Source organism: Nomascus leucogenys, chromosome 9 (assembly GCF_006542625.1).
Source record: "Nomascus leucogenys isolate Asia chromosome 9, Asia_NLE_v1, whole genome shotgun sequence".
Classification (NCBI taxonomy): domain Eukaryota; kingdom Metazoa; phylum Chordata; class Mammalia; order Primates; family Hylobatidae; genus Nomascus; species Nomascus leucogenys.
Genome location: NC_044389.1, coordinates 102,202,021 through 102,224,075, shown reverse-complemented (window position 1 = coordinate 102,224,075; position 22,055 = coordinate 102,202,021). Strand labels below are relative to the sequence as shown.

Below are 22,055 nucleotides of genomic sequence, written 5' to 3'. Positions count from 1 at the left end.
AGCCAACAGGCCAAGTAAGGCCAAAGTCCCGGGGGCCTGTTCCTTCATCTCCAAAATGCAGTTAGTCTCAGATGAATGTTACACTCCTCCCAGAGTTAAAAAATTGCATCATTCTCTGTTTTTTTGCAAGAACACTAACTTCAGCTAAATTCCTTCAGTACCATTATTGAGTCTCTCCATTACACAGTGGAGATGATATTAAGATTATCTTGTAAATGAATACCAAACATTTTCCAGAAACCACCCCTATAGCCCTGCTACACACACTTCTTACCCAGCTTTGCTTCCCCACAAGAACTTTCTCTGTTTCATTCAACAGAAGAAGGATTTTCTCTCGGTGACAGGGAGCAAGTGACTATTCACAAAAATTAGAATGTTGTACACACAGAAGCCCAGTGTAGCAGTGATTATAACTGACTCTGGAGCCAGAGGCTCGCATTCATATTCAGGCTCTGCCATTTGACTGGCTGTGTGACTATGAGCCAGTGACTTAACCTCTCTGATGCTAAGTTTCTCCATCTGTAAAACAAGGATGGTAAAAATAATTAAGTACCGTATGGGCTGTTGTGAGGATTAAATAAGTTCATATTTCTAAGGCACTTGGAACAGTGCCTAGCACAGAGCAAAGATTAGATGAGATGACAGATAAATGGATAGATACATACATACATACTCACATACATACATATGTGAACCCCAAATATCTGAGACAGGTCTCAATTTAGGAAATTTATTTTGCCAAAGTTAAGGATGCACGCCCATGACACAGCCTCACGAGGTCTTGATGACATGCGCCCAAGGTGGTTGGGGTACAGCTTGGTGTTACACATTTTAGGGAGACATGAGACATCAATCAGTATATGTAAGATGCACATTGGTTCAGGCCAGAAAGCCAGGACAGCTCAAAGTGAGGAAGAGGGTTTGCAAGTCATAGGTAGATAAGAGACAAATGGTTGCATTCTTTTGAGTTTCTGATCAGCCTTTCCAAAGGAAGAAATCAGATATGCATTTATCTCAGTGAGCAGAGGGATGACTTTGAATAGAATGGGAGGCAGGTTTAGCCTAAGCCATTCCCAGCTTGACTTTTCCCTTTAGCTTAGTGATTTTGGGGTTCCAATATAGATAGATAGATAGATAGATAGATAGATAGATAGATAGATAGATAGATAGATAATAGATAGATGATAGATAGATAGATAGATAGATAGATGATAGATAGATAGATAGATAGATGATAGATAGATAGATAGACGGACAGACAGATCAGAAAGTGAGCAAGAAAAAGATCTTACTTATAGATTAGAAATGCAAATTTTTAGATGTGAAAGACCTTTGATATAGTATATACGGCATCTACCCTATTGCAAGCAAAAGGATATAATTAAATAACAATACAAGTAAATAGTCTAAGTACAACTCAAATTCTAAAACATGGCTAACAATTCATGAGTCGAAGCATTTCAGCCACAGTATCAATAGCCCGATGCTTGCAGTACATGACACAAATCACTACAACCACAATGCAAATTCAATAGAAAGCAACAAGCTCAGTAAATATTGAATATGTTAACTTAATTAAATTATTCAAGTTCTTTGGCTGCTGTTCTATAATGATTTTCTTATTTGCCTGAGAAATTAATGGTGTCCACGCTGGCCCTTTCAAAAATGCTCAAGAAATGGTGTCCTGAAGGTTGATATTGTTTTGTCCAAACACAGCTAGTGACCTTGAGAATACATAGAAACCTAATCAGATTCGCAGTAGAGTAACAGAGGTGCCAATCAGACATTTAGTGAGGTGCTGGGGTCAGCTTGACTGATAAAAGTCGTGGGTAACAAGTTTTAGCTCACCAAAGTCACCAGGGAACCTTCAGCCTTACTTGGAGTAGCTGATGCTGTCGTATGTCTTCGTACACAGTGGAAATTCTGAGGACCTTTATTGCCTACACTGCTGATCGTTTATGAGATTAGTTCCTGAGCTTGGTAGATTTGAGCGTGAATAAGTGACAAATGTTATCATTTTTATACAGTCCACATCTGATCAGATGTCATGGTCTAGAGTCTTTCAAGATTCAATCTTTTGGGGGCTTGGCTATCTCTTTTCAAGGCTAAGGAGAAATTGGACTAAAGGGAATATTTGGATGAATTGCCCTTTGTTTTTGCTTAGCGTCATTTTAATTTTCATCTCCTCTAACAGGTATGCGTGGCATATGCAATACAGAGGTACATAAGGGAGCCATTAATAAAGATTCTTGTAAATTGCCTTTATAGTATTTATTTTATTTACGTATTTATTTATTTTTTTGAGATGGAGTCTCGCGCTGTCGCCCAGGCTGGAGTGCAGCAGCGCAATCTCGGCTCACTGCAAGCTCCACCTCCCAGGTTCATGCCATTCTCCTGCCTCAGCCTCCAGAGTAGCTGGGACTACAGGCGCCCGCCACCTCGCCCAGCTAATTTTTTTCTATTTTTATTAGAGACGGGGTTTCACTGTGTTAGCCAGATGGTCTCGATCTCCTGACTTCGTGATCCACCAGTCTCGGCCTCCCAAAATGCTGGGACTACTGGCGTGAGCCACCACGACCGGCCGTAAATCGCCTTTAAATGTGGACTTCAGTGGGTAGATGGTTCTAACATGTTTCTCTTAATTATTAGCTTGTGTCCATTATTGGGATGTTTATGAGACAAAGCTGGATCCATCTGGATCAATGAAAGCTTGGTTTAAAAAAGGGAATTGGTCTTGGGGAAATTTTGTGAAACAGCATTTGGCTTATGAAAGGAGATTATCAATTGAAATAAAAATGAGATGCCATTTTTTACTCATCACAGTGCCCAAGATTTGAAAGTTTTATAGTATACACCCTCACTGTGACATAAGAGTAGAGGGAGTCAGACACTCTCTACACTGGGGGGTGTAAACTGGTATAACCTCTATGGGGAGCAAAATTGACAATGTCTAATTTTTTTTTAAATACACATGACTTTTGAGCCAACAATTCTACCCCTAGAAGTCTACCTTAGAGATACATTGACAGATGTACAAAAACATTTTCACATTGAATTAGTGACATATTCAGATATCCTTCAGTAGAAGACTGACTTAATGAAATGTTCCAGGCTCGGTGGCTCACACCTGTAATCCCAGCACTTTGAGAGGCTAAGGTGGGTGGATCACATGAGGTCAGGAGTTGAAGACCAGCCTGGCCAACATGGCAAACCCCCGTCTCTACTAAAAGTACAAAAATAAGGTGGACATGGTGGTGCACATCTGTAAATCCCAGCTACTCAGGAGGCTGAGGCAGGAGAATCGCTTGAGGCCTGGAGGTGGAGTGTACTGCCCTCCAGCCTGGATGACAGAGCGAGACTGTTTCAAAAAAGTAAAGAAAAAGGAAATATTCCAGATCCAGACAGTAAAGTACAACTTATAGTTGTAAAGTATGTCCTATTTGTGTGTTTGTGTGTGGACACGTGTGTGTGTGTGTGTGTGTATATAATCACCAATGGTAATATTTTATGCCTGGATCTGATTAGAATATCTCAAGAAACATGTAAAAGTGGTTGCCACTAGTGAGAAGTGGGTGGCTGTAGGTCAGAGGTATAAGAGAAGTTAACTTTTTATTTCTGCTCCCTTGTTAATTTTGAATTTTGTATCATCTGCATGTATTACCTACTCAAAAAATATTAACAAAAGAGTTTCAAAAAGAGAGCTTTTCAGTTTTGAGGGTAAGAATTGGGTTGCTCCCAACTGGGCACGGTGGCTCATGCCTGTATTCTAGCCACTTTGGGAGGCTGAGGCGGGTAGATCACTTGAGGTCAGGAGTTCGAGACCAGCCTGCCCAACCTGGCGAAACCCCATCTCTACTAAAAATACAAAAAAATTAGACGAGTATAATGGTCACGAGCCTGTAATTCCAGCTACTCAGGAGGCTGAGGCAGATGAATTGCTTGAGCCTGGCCACTGCACTCCAGCCTGGGCAACAGAGCAAGACTCCATCCCAAAAAATTGAGTTGCTCCCTCTCAAGCATGTGCTTAGAGAAGAGGTAAAAATCAGTGATTCCATCATGGTAGGAAGTGGGGAGCATCACCCAGAAAGTACAAATGCAAGCAATCCGGGTTGGTTAAGAAGTGAAACAAGCATCACTATACTCTGCCCCCCTCGGCCTGGCTTTGTCCCTTTTCTGCAGACCCTGAACAGGAAGGCGGGGTGTTTATCTTCCCAGCTTTCCCTTTCCGCCTCGCTGATGTTCTCTGCTGTGAGTTTCATGACTTTCAAAACTCACAAGCAGGGAAATGAGTGTCAGGCACACCCAGCAGTACCCTGAACTTATGATGGCGCGAAACATAATAACTCATCTTTTCTCAGTCTTGCCATCTGTCACTTACTGTACCATTTGGAGTCAGAGGCTTGCAGGGATTCCGAGGTCACCACCAGAAGTGTACAATTGGAATGTGCCAGGAATGATCACCTGGGCTTCACCACGTGGACTTTCTAAGGCACTTGTTTTCTGGGGTTCAAATGCACATTTTGGAGACACTAATCCTTAGTGCATCCTCCTGAATCTTTTACAGACTTTTTTTTTTTTTTTTTTTTTTGAGGTGGAGTGTCACTCTTGTTGCCCATGCTGGAGTGCAATGGCATGATGTCAGCTCACTGCAACCTCCGCCTCCTAGGTTCAAGTGATTCTCCTGCCTCAGCCTCCCGAGTAGCTGGGATTACAGGTGCCAACCACCACGCCTGTCTAATTTTTGTATTTTGGCATTGAGATGGTCAGAGAAGCAAAACACATGGAAAGGAAGTTGGAGGATTCTGTTTCCAGAGATTCGCTTACTAGTTTGTTTCTTGCATATCTTTAGTCTATTTCATAGGAACAGTGTGAGGCTGTATTAAAAACTAGAGATAAAAATGAGAGATTAAAACCTAGAGATAAAAATATAGCTGGATCGAGGCTGGGATCCTCTTGTGCTCTGGTCCCAGATGCCCATTCCTGATCTCCATTATAATAAAATCCTTGTGGGTATTCAGCCCAGGAGAAAAATACAGACAACAGAAGGAGTTTTCTATCAAGCTAAATTTATGCCACTTTAAAACCCAATATTTTTATCTCTCCTGTTTTCAGTGTGTGTTAAAATGTCTTTTCTTTAATAAAATCATAGAGACAGCAGATGATATTTGGCTTGTTTCATTTTTTTTCTTGTTTTTTTGTTTTGTTTTGTTTTTTGTTTGTTTGTGTGTTTGTTTCTGAGATGGAGTCTTGCTTTGTTGCCCAGGCTGGAGTGTAATGGCGCGATCTTGGCTCACTGCAACCTCAGCCTCGCAGATTCATGCAGTCCTCCCACCTCAGCCTCCCGAGTACCTGGGATTACAGACGCATGCTACCACACCCAGCTAATTTTGTATTTTTGGAGAGACAGGGTTTCACCATGTTGGCCAGGCTGGTGTCAAACTCCTGACCTCGGGTGATCCACCCGCCTCAGCCTCCCAAAGTGCTGGGATTATAGGCGTGAGCCACCGCGCCCGGCCCATTTTGTTTTCAATGCCCTAATGTAGCATATGAGATACTGATAACCCTATAGGTTGGTCTTCCCAATATTTAACTTCATTTTCAGATTGTACTGTTTCATGTTACTCAAAGTCTGGAAACCCTCATCTGGAATTTGACACATGAAGAAAATGAACCCAGGGAGACTGAGGTCCTCAAGTCACCAACTAAGGGCTGCCAGTGTTCCACTACACACATGCATTATTGGGCATGTCCTCCCACCAGGAAACTATCCCCAAGGTTGTCGTTGTTGCAGTAATATTAGAAAGCCAATGAGGGCATGCATCCTTTTCTCTTCTAGGGACGGCCTGGGTAATGATGCATGAACCTGGTGTCAGGCACAGCACTGCCATTGTAAGATAAATTTAGGTCACGGGACATCTGTCTCTCTTTGAGCTAAGCTGGACCAAGGACTTGTAAGCTGAACAAGGAGCTCAGGTTATTTATTGATTAGGGTTGTGAAGTGCAGGTAGAGACCCACCCACCCAAAGCCCAGGATCAGATCTGGTCATCTCTCATGAAAATATTTCATTTTCTCCTGAAAATATTTATCTGTTGTCTTGTGGAAGCTTCATTTCTCTCAGGGATGGACACTGTATATATTCACCTCATGGAAGCTTGAAGGGCAAGAGACATCCTCCTATGGCTGTTCCACAGCCAGCTGTTCTTGGAACTCTTCTTCTAAGTTCTGGAACTCAGGTGTGAGAAACAGAGGGCCCTGTCTGCTCCAGGACCCAGCAATAGTCAGGAACATGCGTTTCTGGATTCTCATCACTCGGAACACCGAGAGCTGCACTCACCTGCTACCAGCCTGCCACAGACAACCAGCTGGGTCCCGCTAGCTCCTCCACAGCGTAGGGAGCAGGCAAGGATATGCACAATGCAACAAATGCATCTGATGAACATCTAGGGAAAGGCGGGGTACACAGTGCCATGACCTCCCAAGCCTGTCCTTCGTGGGGGACACTGGGGACCAAATAGAAAAATGTCCAAGTTATAACAGATAGCTCTTGCTATTGGGGAATGTAGGGTCTCAACAACATAGTGGACCTGTGTTTAGCTCCCACTTATAAGTGAGAACATGCAATATTTGATTTTCTGCTTCTGAGTTAGTTCACTTAGGATGAATGCCTCGAGCTCCATGCATGTTGCTGCAAATGACATGATTTTATTCTTTTTTAGGGCTGGGTAGTATTCCATGGTGTCCATATATCACATTTTCTCCCTTCCCTCCTTCCTTCCTTCCTAACTTCTTTTCTTTTCTTTTCTTTTCTTTCTCTCTCTCTCTCTCTCTCCTTCCCTCCCTCTCTCTCTCTTTCTTTCTTTCTGAGTTTTGCTATGTTGCTCAGGCTGGAGGGCAATGACACAATCTCGGCTCACTGCAACCTCTACCTCCTGGGTTCAAGAGATTCTCCTGCCTCAGCCTCCCGCGTAACTGGGATTACAGGTGCATGCCACCACGCCCAGCTAATTTTTGTATTTTTAGTAGAGATGGGGTTTCGCCATGTTGGCCAGGCTGGTCTTGAACTCCTGTGCTCAAGTGATCCACTTGCCTCAGCCTCCCAAATAGCTGAGATTACAGGCGTGAGCCACCATGCCCGGCCTATCACATTTTCTTTATCCAGTCAGCCATTGGTGGACACTTAGGTTGGTTCCATGACTTTAGCTATTGGGTACAATGCTCGATATTTGGTTGATGGTGACACTAGAAGCCCACACTCCACCAATAGGCATGTATTAGTAATATCCATGTAACAAGCACATGTGCCCCGAATCTAAAATAAAATTATCTTTTTTTTTTTTGAGACAGAGTCTTGCTCTGTTGGCCAGGCTGGAGTGCAGTGGCACAATCTTGGCTAACCGCAACCTCCGTCTCCTAGGCTCAAGCAATTCTCCTGCCTCAGCCTCTTGAGTAGCTGGGATTGCAAGCATGTGCCACCACGCCCAGCTAATTTTTGTATTTTTAGTAGAGACAGGGTTTCACCATGTTGGCCAGGCTGATCTCGAACTCCTGACCTCAGGTGATCCACCCACCTCGGCTTCCCAAAGTGCTGGGATTACAGGCCTGAGCCACTGCGCCCAGCCAATACAATTATCTTAAAAGAATGTAGTGGAGCCTCGCAGATATTCACTTTCGTTCCAGACCTACCTGGTGACTACTGCAGCCACCTGAATTGCTCTTGGGTTTATCCGGGAATACCAGGCAAAGTTACCAACACTGGGAAACAGACTGCATGATTTCCCATCACCACTGTCTCCTGCTCAAAGACACAAACACACTCAGCCCCATTTCCTTCCTACAGGGTGTCCCCTGCCTTTTATCACTAGTGCAGTCCAGGGATGCTGGCTCCTAGCAACAGATGGGGTGAGGGGCTGCCATGCTGGTGTCTGAGGGGTGATGGTGGACACGGCACAGAACACCGCATCAACCAAAGGGTGGGCGTCTTAGGATGGTGTCCGCCAGCAGCTCCCCTTGCTGGCGCCCCCTGGTGGCCTTCACTGGAAGTGGTAGCAACGTAGTTCCCAGGCCCCAATAATGAGGGAGGGGTAGCGGGTGTGGATTGTGGCATTTGCAGTTCACAGTTTGCAGACTCTCCCAAGTGCAACTCTCATGCAAGTCAAGGGGTAATAATGCTTTGTTTTAGCCGGAAGTTCACCAAGAACTATTCATGTTTCAGGAAAAGTGTTTCACTAATGGCAATACCACAGTGGCATTTGAGTCTCCAACGCGACAGGCCATTGGCAATTACCGTTTGTAGCTCTGGCCTAACAGTAATTAAGAAATCTATCACTTCCTCGTGATTTCTGGTTGTAGTTGCATTATCTACAAACATTTTCATATTGTAATATATGTTATTTGCTGACAGATTACTTTCCTACTATCTTTTGTTTACATAACAGAGAATTGTGCTAATATTTTCTAAATAATATGTGTAAGCAGGTCGCACTGTCCATGAATTTTATTTGAGGACAGTAAGGGGTATTTTTAAATACTTGTTAGAGCCAGGAGTGGTAGAATGCCTGAAGTCCCAGCTACTCAAGAGGCTGAGGCCTGAGGATTGCTTGAGTCTGGCAGTTCAGGGTCAGCCTGGGCAACATAGCAAGACCCCATCTCAAAAAATAAAAAACTTAGAATATTTCTTAGAACCAAGGCCACTGGCTCTAAAGGGATTAAACGTCACTGATCATTCTAAGGCCCATGGGAAAGGCAATGGGGGAAGAAACAAAAAATCTAAGTCAGAGTTGGGTGAAATGGATGGTGGTTCTTCCTTGAGGTTGTTTTACAACCAGCAGACTTCCTGGATTTGGCATTCCAAATAGCATTTTGCATTCCCCAATAGCAAATCTCAGTCTCCCAGCACTTTGGGAGACTGAGGCAGGTGGATCACCTGAGGCCAGGAGTTCAAGACCAGCCTGACCAACATGGTGAAACCCCGTCTCTACTAAAAATACAAAAATTAGCCAAGCATGATGGTTGGCGCCTGTAATCTCAGCTATTCAGGAGGCTAAGGCAGGAGAATCACTTGAACCCGGGAGGTGGAGGTTGCAGTGAGCTGAGATCGTGCTGTTGCACTCCAGCCTAAGCAACAAGAGTGAAACTCCATCTTAAAAAAAAAAATTCTATAAAAGATTCAGGAGGATGCAGTAAGTATTAGTGTCTCCACAAGGTGTATTTGAACCCTAGAAAACAAGTGCCTTAGAAAGTTCACATGGTGAAGCCCAGGCGATCATTCCTGGCACATTCTAATTGCACAATTCTGGTGGTGACCTCAGAATCCCTGCAAGCCTCTTTGACTCCAAATGGTACAGTAAGTGACAGATGGCAAGACTGAGAAAAGATGAGTTATTATGTTTCACCCCATCATAAGCTTAGGGTACTGCTGTGTATGCCTGACACTCATTTCCCTGCTTGTGAGTTTTGCAAGTCTTGAAATTCATCCTTGTGACTGGTCAGGCGTTGTGGGTGCATGAGGCAGGGACTGCAGTGGGGCTGGGGATGCATGCAGAGGAATAGAGGCTTTGTACTCACTGGAGAGGCTGTCAAAATGGAAAATGCATCCTGAGTGGGAAAGACAAGGTTGGTTGTGTAAGCCATCTACACACACATGGAAGAATAAGGGCAGATGCTAAGATTGTAGTCTTCTGAGAACCACTGCCTGATCCCAGGCCAGTGCCAGGCTGCCAGGGGCCCTATAGAAGCAAACCTTTAAATTAACTTGTCTGTTCTCCAAGAGATAGCTGGAGCAGACAGGCCAGCCTTTAACTAGACCCAGACAGGCAGCTTGCTGTCTATACAGCCATCAAAAGGGCTTGTTTTACTTAAACAAACAAACAATCTTTAAAATCCTCTCTCTTTGTAGTTTGAAGGTAAGGCAGAAGCTTGACAGACAAGTACGTCATTAGGACGTTAATATCAGTTGCTTTTACACATATCATTGAGAGTTTTCTTTTCCACCTTTATGGAGATATCACTGACAAAAATTGTATGTATTTAAGGTGTATGATGTAATGCTCCTATGCAGGTATACATTGTGAAATAATCACCAGGGTCAAGCTAATTAACATATCTATCACCTCGTATAGTTACCATTTTCTTTTTTGCTTTCTTTTTCTAAGAAACGTTTTATGATGAGAACACTTAACATCTATCCTCTCAGCAAATTTCAAGCAGACAGTACAGCGTTGTTAACTCAGTAACATTGCTGTGCACTGGGTCCCCAGAACTTATTCCTCCTGCATAACTGAAACTTTGTACCCCTTGACCAACGTCTCCCCATTTCCCCCTCCTCCAGCTCCTGGAAACCACATTCTACCCTGTTCCTCTGTGAGTCTGACTATTTTAGCTTCTACATAGAAGTGAGATGATGCAGTATATGTGTCTTTCTGTGTCTGGCATTTTTCACTTAGCGTAATATCCTCCAGGTTTGGGAAAAAGACAATCTCTTCAATAAATGGTGTTGTAAAAACTGGATATCCACATGCAGAATAATGAAATTGGACCTTTATTTTATACCATATACAAAAATCAACTCAAAAGGGATTAAAAACAAACATGTAGTTTTTTTATATATATAAACTGGATCTGTGGGACTAATTGGGTGATCAAAATAAAAGCCAGTGGTTTTGCTTTTTAAAAGTATCTCAGTACTTATTTAATAATTGGATTAAACTTCCACTTAGATTTACTGACCCGGGCACGGAAATAGGTAAATAATGTGTCTTACTGACTGATTCTGATCCACTGTGTGGTGGTCTGATCTCCTGCCCATACCTGATCTTCAAATATGTAATCTTGCTGAATAGAAAACCACTGCTCTAGGTTGGACAGGAATATGGTTCAAGAAACACATTTTGTATATGCAGTTGCCTACTGCTTTGGGCTTACACATGGTTGTCCTTAATAAAGTTTGATTGATATGAACTGAATTAATCTAGTTGAGGCAAGAACCTCACCTTTGCAGAGTACTCATGCGTTTAAAGCAGATGATTCATTTTCAGGGCTGCAGAAATCTATAATACTCTCTCTAGAAGAATGATCTGCCCACCGTTTCCCTAGGGAGAAGGACTAAGGAGAGACCAGCTTCATACCTGTACAGAGAATTCATCCAAGTCCCACCCCACCACCGAGACTTCTATTTTATTTGAATCTCATCACTAAAACGTTAAGCCCGCTGGAGGAGATGTTTCATAGAAATGGGAGAAAGAGGTGATCATCTGAGGTTCAAACAGGAAGAAATTTAACGGTCCTGAATTTAAAAACATACCCACAAGTGTTGTTATTCAAATGCACAGAACAAATTCTGGTGTTTGCCTACCATATAGAGTGTGTCACTGATTACTTGTTCTCAACTGGCCAGCCCCAGCAGGGTGGTTCATGTCAGATCATTCTTAGGTGGCCACCAAGCTTTGATCAATGGTTAAAGTGGATTTTTTTCCAACAGAGATTTACACCATCAAAGGAATGTCTATAAATGGTAGCAGGATCCTGTGCTGTCAGCATTGAGACCTTGGCTGTCAACTCTTCAAACCCAACGATCCCTGGGCTCAACCCTAGGATCCATCACTGCCCTGATGTCCCTGCCACTTAGTGCTGCAAATCCAACCTCAGGAGGTGTACCACATACCTCCCTCCTTCTCACTCATTGCCCTTCCCACAGGGTGGGAGTATGAATATCGATACGAGCATGCAATGCGTCATAATCACACCGTGGAAAATGGGGGTATCCGCCCCCTCAAGCATTTATCCTTTGAAAATCAAGTTTTCTTAGTCCCTTTCCTTATGAATTAAATTTGGACAAAATGTTTTTAATATCTGGATTTTCATAAGAGGTATAGTACTTGTTTATTTCATCAACCTTCTTCCTGGGGTGGACAAGGGATCAGAGCATGGAGAACAGTTAATGTTTCTTAGTTAGGGCAACAGCCTCTTCTTCCCCTTTGTCATTGACTCTCCCTCATCCCCAAGTCCCAGAGTGAGTCCCCTGATAAGGAATTACACTCTACATTCATATTTCCCAAGAAAAGATAATATAAGATTACATCAATCACATCAGGCCTCCTCTTTTCTAGTCTGTAAGGTCTTGAAGAAGAAACGATATCTTCATCATCTTTGTAGGCACCAGCACCTATGCCAGTATACACCCCAGTTAGTAAATAAACATTTGTCCAAAGGATGCATTAATGAATGAACAAATGAATGTTCACATTGGATATAAGCATTAATAAAATGTCCCCATAATTATCAAAAAAATATATATCAGGTAGTTAGAATATAGTTACTAAGCAAACATCCACAATCGATCAGCCCAAGCCAGCCTTCACCATGTTCTCATATACCATTAAGCACTGACACCCGTGAACTTGCTTGTATGAATGTATCTTCAAGTTTCTCTGTCTTAACACTGGTGTGGTTCTACTTCCTCCCTGGTACCCAATTACTCCAAGTGGCTCATATCATTCACTAAAATCTGAATTCATGATTAATGTCTCTTCGGGGTGACATCCGCATACACTAATTTCCTGTGCATTCTTCAGGCTAACTCCCTTCTGGTCAATTTCTCTCCTTTGGAAACTATTGAAGTGACTTTTGTTGGAAGAACAGAATGTTCTGAATACATTCTTCTAGAGCCCCAGTGCTAGAGTAAGAACCACACACTCTGCCCAAATCATGTACAATTTCTTATCCCTGAAGTTTGCTATTTACATTCTAAGAGAAGCCAATGCACTGACTGATTTTTGTTTTGTTTTTGCTTTTGTTTTTGTTTGAGACAGAGTTTAGCTCTTGTTGTCCAGGCTGGAGCACAATGGCGCAATCTCGGCTCACTGCAATCTCCGTCTCCCGGGTTCAAGCGATTCTCCTGTCTCAGCCTCCCGAGTAGCTGGGATTACAGGCACGTGCCACCACGCCCAGCTAATTTTTGTATTTTTAGTAGAGACGAGGTTTCATCATATTGGTCAGGCTGTCCGCCCACCTCGGCCTCCCAAAGTGCTGGGATTACAGGCGTGAGCCAGCATGCCCAGCCGCATTGACTGTTTTTAAAGCCCCCCAAAAAATTGTCTTAGAAAATAGTCACGTAAAGTCGTGGTTGAGACTGGGAGACTCAACTGCCTCTTGGCAACTGCTTTAAATGAGAAGCAGTCCTCTTCTCCATGGTCTGATCCCTTGTCCATCTCAGGAAGATGGTTGATGAAACAAACAAGTAGTATATCTCTTGTGAAATTCCAGCTATTAAAAACATTTTGTCCAAATTTAATTCATAAGGAAAGGGGCTAAGAGGACTTGATTTTCAAAGGATAAATGCTTGAGGGGATGGATACCCCCATTTTCCATGATGTGATTGTGACGCATTGCATGCTGGGATCAAAATATGTAACCCATAAATATATACACTTACTATGTACCCACAAACAATAAAAATAAATTTTTTTAGAAAAAGAAAGAAAATTTGATGTTGAACACTCCTCTGAGATCGCTGGAAAACTAGAACCATGTTGCACATATGCAGATACATACCCTCCCCCTAGTCTCCTTATGATAGGGCCCCTCATGGGCATCAGGCTGTCTTGCTTGGTGAGAGAAGGCACTTGGCTTTTTGAGGACTTTCAGGGCAGCTATAGTTTTAACAAAAGATGGCAACTATGTGGCAGGAAGTCCTCTTGTGTTGAGACTTTGTTGCTGATGTGATGCAGCTGGTTATTGAATCAATTTCAGACATGGCAAATCCATGAGCCCCTAGGAAGGTCTGTGGCTCAGTTAGCCCATCAGGGAAATAGATTTTCTGTGCATTCTTGGCTATTGAAGACATTCATCACAGCACTGCCCGCCCCTTCCTGGTGCCATTCCTAACAAGAGACACCTGCTGTGGGACCCACTCTAATTCTTCCATTAGAGGCCTGAAAACAAAATAGAAACCATAAATCGAAGAACATGTATGTACAATTTAGGACCAACTGTCAAGCTAAACTCGTCTGACAGACTCCAAATCTGCTTTTAAAATAATACAGTGCTTTTTGTCCGTTTCTTTATCTTTGCCCTTAATTTTATGGTAGCTTTGTTTAAGTGTGACATGTTGAATTAAGTCTGTGTGTATCTCCTTTGGGACATGAAAATTCACAGAGATACTAAAATGGAGAGTTTTAACCATTCATACCTGAGAGAGCTCTGACATGCAGGGAGAGGAGTTTTACTGTAAAGCAGAAACGTTATATTTATATTTCCCTCTCGATCTCATGAGGGCCACCTTCTTTGACATCAACGTTGACTGTTAAGTGGTCACACTCTGTTTGGAATCAGGAGACTAGAGTTTAATAGAAAGTGTTTAGGGAACTAGGAGGACAGAACTGGGCTCTGGCTTGCTAGACCAAGGCTGTTTTTGTTACTACAGTCACAGCAAGGATGGCCGTTAGCGTCTTGACAGCCGCGGGTCCCTGAGAGATTTTCTCAGGCCTGAAAAACTGTCCAAAGCAGTACCTTTCTTAGGATATATGATTTCAGCCTTAAAGAGGGAAGACAGTCCAACACAGGCTACCCCATGGGTGAACCTTGAGGACATTACGCTAAGTGAAATAAGCCAGTCACCAAAGGATGAACACTATATGATCTCACTTTTACGAGGTCCCTAGAGCGGTCAGATTGATAGAGACAGTAAGTAGAATGGTGATGGCCAGGCCGCTGTGGGAGGGGAGAAGTGGAGTTATTATTTAATGGTTACAGTGTTTCCGTTTTGCAAAATGAAAAGAGTTCTGGAGATGGATGGTGGTGTGATAGTGACTATCCTTAAGGCCCCCAAATTTTTCTTACACAATAATCATGTGAAGTCATTGTTGAGACTAGCAGACTGCCTTAAATAAGAAACACTAGCTGTTATCCACGGTCTGATCCCTTGTCCATCCTAGGAAGAGCATTGATGAAATAAACAAGTCCATCTTGTTTATTCCAGTGCAACGTGAACCAAGTACAAGGTGAATGTACTTAACATACGGAACAATACGCTTAAAAATAGTTAAGAAGGCAAATTTTATGTGAGGTATGTTTTAGCACAATTTCCAAACATTTGTAAGTTAAAAAAAAAAAAGCAAACTTTGGAAGCAGAAAAGAAGAAACATTTGCAAGATTTCATGGATATTCCGTAACTGGCAGAAGCTTGAGGAATTGACACGAGATACTGATGTTTATCTACTCTTGCAGCAGAGGGGGTGCGGAGGATGGAGAAGAAAGACAATGTGAGGGATCTAATAATATTCTGAGGAACAATTTAGTACCCCCACAACTTTCGTTTCCTTGTTTTTCACAAGACTATGTGCTTTTCAGTCATCGTGTACAAAACAAGGTCTGATACGTTCTCTACAAAGAACTATTGATGGTGTGTCTGTGTGAATTGCCCTAGCATTGGTCACAGCCAACTTTTGTGGGACCCACTGCCCCCGTTCGACAATACACTCCAGTGTGCTTAGCCATTTATGAAAGGTCAGAAATCAACTGAGAAATGGGCTAGAGTCAAAAACATGCGGCCCTATAAATATCAGAGTCAGACGGTCTGTTCCATTTTCCCCACTCTTGCTTTCACCCCATCTCACTTCTCTCTTCCACTCAGTGGTGAGGTTCTCTGCGCTTGGCCAGCACCTCGGACTGTGAAATTACACAGAGAAGGCAGTGGCTGCAGTCTTCATCTGGGGGCCTCGCTTTATGCCCAGCCTGATCCCATAGCACCATTATTAGAGTTTGGTATTTGTTTTTTCAAAATATCCTTGTACAGTTTCTGGCTACACAGCTCGAGCAGTCCAGCCTGCGATGTTCTGCTTTCTTTTAAGGGTTTCTACTTCCCATTAGTGGCAACCCTGCCTTGTGATCAAATTTGACGCCGACGGTGTTTCCTGAGCTGGGGAGTTTGCAGATCTGATCTGTCAGCGGGGACTGAGAGCAAATCGGAACATTCATCATGACTTTGGCTGCCAAGCTGGAAGACTTTGAGCTGACACTGGAGCACCTGCTCATGGATGTGTTTGTAAGTAAAGGCTTTTCCTATTCCAGGCGCAAGAGAGTCTCCCTCGTCACTCCGAAAGTCCTTGGGATCCTGTCCCCATTACGGAATCTCATTCTGATCTGCAACTGTGCAGTTCCCAAGTCCTCATGATTTATTCTCACTCATGTGCGGTCAAGGGAGAAAACCATAAAGCTCCTCAATACCTGAGTGGCACAGAATAGTCCATGCAGATTAAATAGCAGAGATGTGGGTTTAGAATCAAGTCACTTGCAGAAATCTGAATGAATAGGGTGAAGAAATAGAAAACATTTGCCAGAAGAGATCAAAGCAGCTTCAATAGCTATTCCCTGAATGAACCACAATTGTTTGTTTATGAAGTGACCATTCCAGAAAAAAAAGGGGGGAGGGTGCTCAAAATACTAATTTTTTTTTGTAGAGAATGCTGCATCTAGGATAGAGGCATGAACGTCACTGTCCCCAGAATTCCAGTGTCTGGGTGGCTGCTACTTGGAGAGGCATTCAGTTACCAAGAGTTCCTCAGAAAGTGATTTTGTGGCCTGAGGCTGTTTGAGAGATTCGCTACTAAAGAAAAGAGCAGCTGACAAGGACACTTCTATTCCTGTGATGATTTTAGCAACGCAGTCTTTGAAAACTCCAGGGCATGCACTGGAACCTTCACATCATTTCTATCTTAAACCAACCACACTCTTCCTTCCAGTACTTTTCTCAGGGTTTTCTGTTGGCCACGGGTCTGTTCATTCTGTGTTGTTCATAGGGGTTTAGGGAACTGCAGACTGTGAAATGCACAGGTGGTAAGGCAGCTGAAAGGTCTTCTCCATCCAAGAACAACACTGTGCTGCCCAGGGGAAGGCGGTTGTGAGCTGTGTTACCTTTCCAGGACCCGCCAGTCTGCGTCTGGCATCTGGAGAATGCTATGGAAGGTTGGCGCTTTCTTTATAGTACATCACTGGGTCCTTTTCAGGAACCTTTCAGGGAATGGTGTGTTTTGGCAGACGTGAGAGTCTGAGGCTTTTTTTTTCTTTATTAATTTAAAATTTGTCTTCAAATTGAGGCAACATTTTGCTGGCAGTATTCCCAGAGGGAATCGCCCTTCCCAGGGCTGGGTGTGGGCCTCTGGGCGACTCGCATTCATTCCGACCTTCGTGTTGGAAGTTACGCCTGGAGGAGGAATGCGTCCAGAAGGGAGAGCGTCCTTCTGGGTTTCCAGGGACGGGAGATTCATGGCCAGGGTCATGCCTTTATGAGAAGTATGAGTAAAAACTGGACTGCAGACTGGCAGGTTTCTTGGACCACTGATTTCCTCTGCCTGGCTGCCACTGCCTGGGATGGTGGGGATGGTGGCTGGTGGCTGTGGAGTCAATCTTGGGGTGATCTGTGGCATGCCAAAGGGTTGGTGTGAGTTTGGTCGTATTGGAGGAAACGAATTAATCAGGGAACTGTTTTATTTCAATACCACAAAGTCATTAATACATTTCCCATTCTCTCCTTAACTTCCCCTACCCACAGGCTCCTCTCCTAATACTTTACCACCTTCGTCTCGTTTCCCAGCTCCAGGATGCACTCCCCCTTGAAAGAGAATGGGGTCAGACACTCCATCCTTTTCTCTCAATGCAAGCCATCTTTTCATAGCCCCAGGGTGCATCTTTGACTTATCACTTGAACTCAGCTTCTCATCCTCCCGCAGCCAGCACTTCTCCAGTTCTTCCTCCCATTTTCATCTCCAGCCCAACTTCCCCACACTCAATTTTTACCCCTTATTTACATAGCTTTTGCCTGCCCTCTGTAGCAACATTTTTGTGCCCCTGCTTCTCCCTTGAGAAGCATTTAAATCGCATTTAGCATTATGCAATGTTTATATTAAATCATATGATTCCAGCAAATTCAGGCAGCTAGCTAGACAAAGGTTTGGGCCAGATCACACAAGGTTTTGGAGGTCAAGTTTTCTTTTAAGCCCATCTCCTATAATTTCCCGTTGTGAGTTCCCCACTCCAAACTGGTCAACATCAGTCTCCGCGAGACAGTGAGCCTCTTCTCATTACTATGTCTTTGTGCTTGTAGTTCTGCTTCCTCTTGACCTGTCTGAAGCTCATACATCCTTCAAGCCTCAAAGAAATTCTCTCTCCTCTGTGAAGCTTAGACACGTGGATTTCTGTTGCACTTCGTCTCTGTACCACTCATTATTCGTTGACCTCACTTAGTTAATTATCTCATTCTGTGTCTCTATCTTGCCTCCTCCTCAAGGTGATCCTGGGATCCAAAACACAAGGACACCTTTGTAACCCCCGTGGCACCTAGAATATTGTATACAGGGACCTCAATAGATACATACCAATCGCTTGATTTTTGACTAGTATATTTTTACTGTTACTGTAAAATTTAACTTTTGTTGGGAGCCATAAAATGCAAAAAAACAGAAATCTCATGATTGCATGCATTTTTTACCAGGTTGTAATCTGGTGTCTGACACAGTCATTTCAGATGTCTTTCTGGTGATATACTGAAGAAATCACTGGATGCAAAAAGAATAGGGACTCTCTTTTTTGTTTGTAATTCGTTATTGTAAGATATCGGTGAGGTGCAGAAAAGCCCATAAAACGTGTATGGATAGTCTAAAGGATTATTGACAACAGGAACACCCTGTGTAACCACCACCCAGATTAAAAATGAAACATTGTGAGTGAGGACTCCAGGAGTCTCTGGGTATCCCCTCTAGATTAAAATTCTCTCCCTCTCCCAGAGGGGAACACAACCCTCCCCCAGCTTTTATTTATTTATTTATTTATTTATTTTTATTATATTTTATTTATGTATTTATTTGAGTCAGGGTCTCCCTCTATCCCCCAGGCTGGAGTGCGGTGACATGGTCATGGCTCACTGCAGCCTCGGCTCTCCTGGGCTCAAACAATCCTCCCACCTCAGCCTCCCAAGTAGGTGGAACTACAGGTATAAGGCACCATGCCCAGCTGTTTTTTTTGATTATTATTTTTTTTATTTTTCTGGAAATGAGGTCTTGTTATATTGCCCAGGCTTGTTTGAATGTCTGGGTTCAAGCAATCATTTTTCTTCAGCCCCCTAAAGTGCTAGGATTATTACAGGTGTGAGCCACCATGTCTGGACCCCCCAGCTTTTATAAAAGGATTTTTTTTTTATTTTCTATATAGCTTCTACACCTATATACATACCCCAAAAGAAAATTGAGGGGGAGCTTTAAAGTCTCATGGGCTCAAGTCTCGATCCCAGCTTGGTACCACTTCCTAGATGTGAGATTGTTGGCAAGCATTTCGTCTTTGTGAGCTTCAGTTTCCTTATCGATAAAGTGCAGCTAATGCTACCCGGCTTACAGGATCATGGTGAAGATTCAGAAGAGGTGACATAGAGCAAGTGAACAGGGGTGTGTTTGATGCCAAGGAGGCATGTAGTAGGTCAGTTCTCTTCATCCCTTGCCTTGCCCCTAGAAAAGGCGTCTGTTTTAAGTCGCTTGCTGCAATCCATCTTTCCCCTTTCCTCCACCTCTAAAGCTCTCTCCCACTATTACTCCCTAACCTTTCCCCCTTGAATGATTGGGAATTCGGGTTCTTTCTAAGCACAGCCTTCACTCCCTGCCTGAACTACAGCAACTTGTGGCTGTTTCTCCTGCTACCAAAATTGCAGGAGCCCTGTGCTCCCGCTGGCTTCCCTAGCATGGCCTGTAAGCAAAAAAAAAAAAAAAAAAAAATTTGGGCTTCCTTTTTCCAGAGTCACCTTCCAGAGGAGATTGCCTGATGCCCCACAGGGTTTGAGAGGCTAAAAACCTAAATAAGAACAAAAGAGGACTTGACATCTATAGGCCAGTGTGTCCTCTCTCAGCCTTGCTGGGGACTGTAGCCTTTCTCATGTGAGTCAGATGGTCTAGAAAGAATATTTGCATCAGAAGCCCATTAGCCTTGGGTTTCCTCTGTAGCTGATGGCATGCTCATCAGGATGTCATCCCACTATCTCAAGAACAGCTGTTTCCGTACTGACACTTCTTTTCTGGGATTACAAAGGGCCACTGGGGTCTTTGGGGGAATGCAAGTCTTCTGCAAGATGAGATAAAAGGGACATATCAGACTGGTATTTCATAATTAGTTGTCATCACTCTGGGGCGTCTCTAGCTGCTGCTATGCTGCAGAGTTCGTGAGAGGAAGCAGCACACATGTTCGTGTGCACAAGCTCACACTTGCAAATGCACATGCAGGATCCTGCACCAATGTCAAGAGTACAAGACGGGAGATCAGTCCAAGCGCACGAATGGCTCTTCAGGACTAGCTCCAGAAGTGTTGGGAGTGCCCCCCGTGACGTCTTTGTCCTGTTTCATTTTGTCTGTCTGCATCTTGTTTCAGAAGGTTTAAAATGCTTCTCTCCAAGGCCTACCTTGGAGGCTTTGCATTCAGCAGCCATTCCAACAGCAAATCCATAGATGAGGAGCCCCACAATGCACCCCAAAGGAAAAAAAGAAACAGAGGAAATCAAGCAGGTTTCCTGAAGCGTTTCTCATTGGATTAAATAACCCAGTATCAGACTCAAATCTGTCCTTTCAGAAAGGGGCCTGTGGTTCTAGGTCACCCTCCACAGCCCTACTTCTGCTACTGACATTGCATGGGCACGTTCTCAAAAGCGTTAGCCCCATCACTGTCCATCCTGATCTGGCTCAAATCCCCTGTAACATTGATCCTTCTGTTTATAATTTAATTTTTATTTTTGTCAAAATAGTATGTGTACATGGCAATATTCATAACATTTGAAAGTTGAAGAGTACTAGAAGGCTTAGAAAGAAAAACCCCAGGCTCCAGTCCTTTCCTCCCAACTTCTGAGTCTCTTTCCCTACAAACACACATATCTCTTCCCCCTCTGTCTTCTGAATATATTGACATCACAGTTTAAACCAAAATTCGGTTTTATTATGAATATTAAAATATTGTTTACATCTGAGAAACATTATACTTTATGATGGCGTGTCTTGGATTTTACAACTTTATGTTTTTCCTGGAGTGGATAATTGCCTTATTTCAGTGTTTGCTTTATGTTCTGTGTATTTATCAATCATTTTTATCTAAGATTTTCAATAGAGCTATGTAACTCCTCTCAATTTGGTAAATTCATCAGATACTTAACCCACTCCTTTCTTTTTTTTTCTTTTTTGAGACATTCTTTCTGAAGCCCTCCTTCCTCCTGCATCAATTGGATTAGCTCTTCTCTTGGTCTCCTGCATGACTGTCTTCTTGAGGATCCTCTTTTCTATTATTCTGGGAACTCCCTTGGTACCTCTCCTGTGACCTGTTCTTTTCCTGGAAATCATATTCCCTTCTAACATTCTTCTGCTGGAGGCATCTTCCAGTAAAGGTGCATGAGAAGTAAATTTGCGTGTTATTGAATGTCTGCCCTCACACTTAACTAATAACTTATCTAGTGATTGGTAGTCTGCTGTTGAAATCCAGAGCTGCATTTACAGGTTTGACTCCTCTCCTAAGTTCCAGGTCAAAATGTTCAGGTATCAGAAGCTCTGCATGCCCCGAGCTACTCATTATCATCTCCCCAAACCTTCCCCTCCTCCTGTGCATTTATTTTGACTAATAGGACCATCCTTCCTCAGTCTGTCAGAATAGAAATTGTAAAAGAACAATGTCCTAATTCTGCACTTAATTATTTCTCATTTGGACAATTGCAGTAATCTCGTAACTGCTCTCTTGGCCTCCAATATACCTTGGTTCTTCATTCTACCATTCATCTTTTATCAATCAAGTCCCCAAAACTCAGGTTGGATGGTGTCACTTCCTTCCTAAAACTAACTTTAAATGGCTCCGCCTTGCTCGTGGAATGAGATCTAAAATATATTTTTCTATAGTATGCAAGTAAGAGTCTTGCCTTAATGTCATTTTTTTTTTTTTTTTTTTTTTTTGAGATGAAGTCTTGCATTGTCACCCAGGCTGGAGCGCAGTGGCACGATCTCAGCTCACTGCAACCTCTGCCTCCCAGGTTCACACCATTCTCCTGCCT

General features: G+C 43.2%; 1 protein-coding gene across 3 annotated transcripts in view; it reads left to right on the top strand.

Annotated features, from left to right (window-relative positions):
- FRMD4A (FERM domain containing 4A) overlaps positions 1–22,055 on the top strand; it is a 688,034-nt gene that overhangs the window by 292,719 nt on the left and 373,260 nt on the right. For 2 of the 3 annotated variants that reach the window (XM_030819297.1, XM_030819298.1), the window contains exon 1: positions 14,477–16,040. The exons of the other annotated variant lie outside the window; for it this stretch is intronic. In XM_030819297.1, coding sequence (XP_030675157.1) covers positions 15,975–16,040 — 66 coding nt within the window. In that variant the 5' untranslated portion in view covers positions 14,477–15,974. Of the gene's footprint in view, positions 1–14,476; positions 16,041–22,055 lie in introns of those variants that run through there. 3 annotated transcript variants of the gene reach the window in all.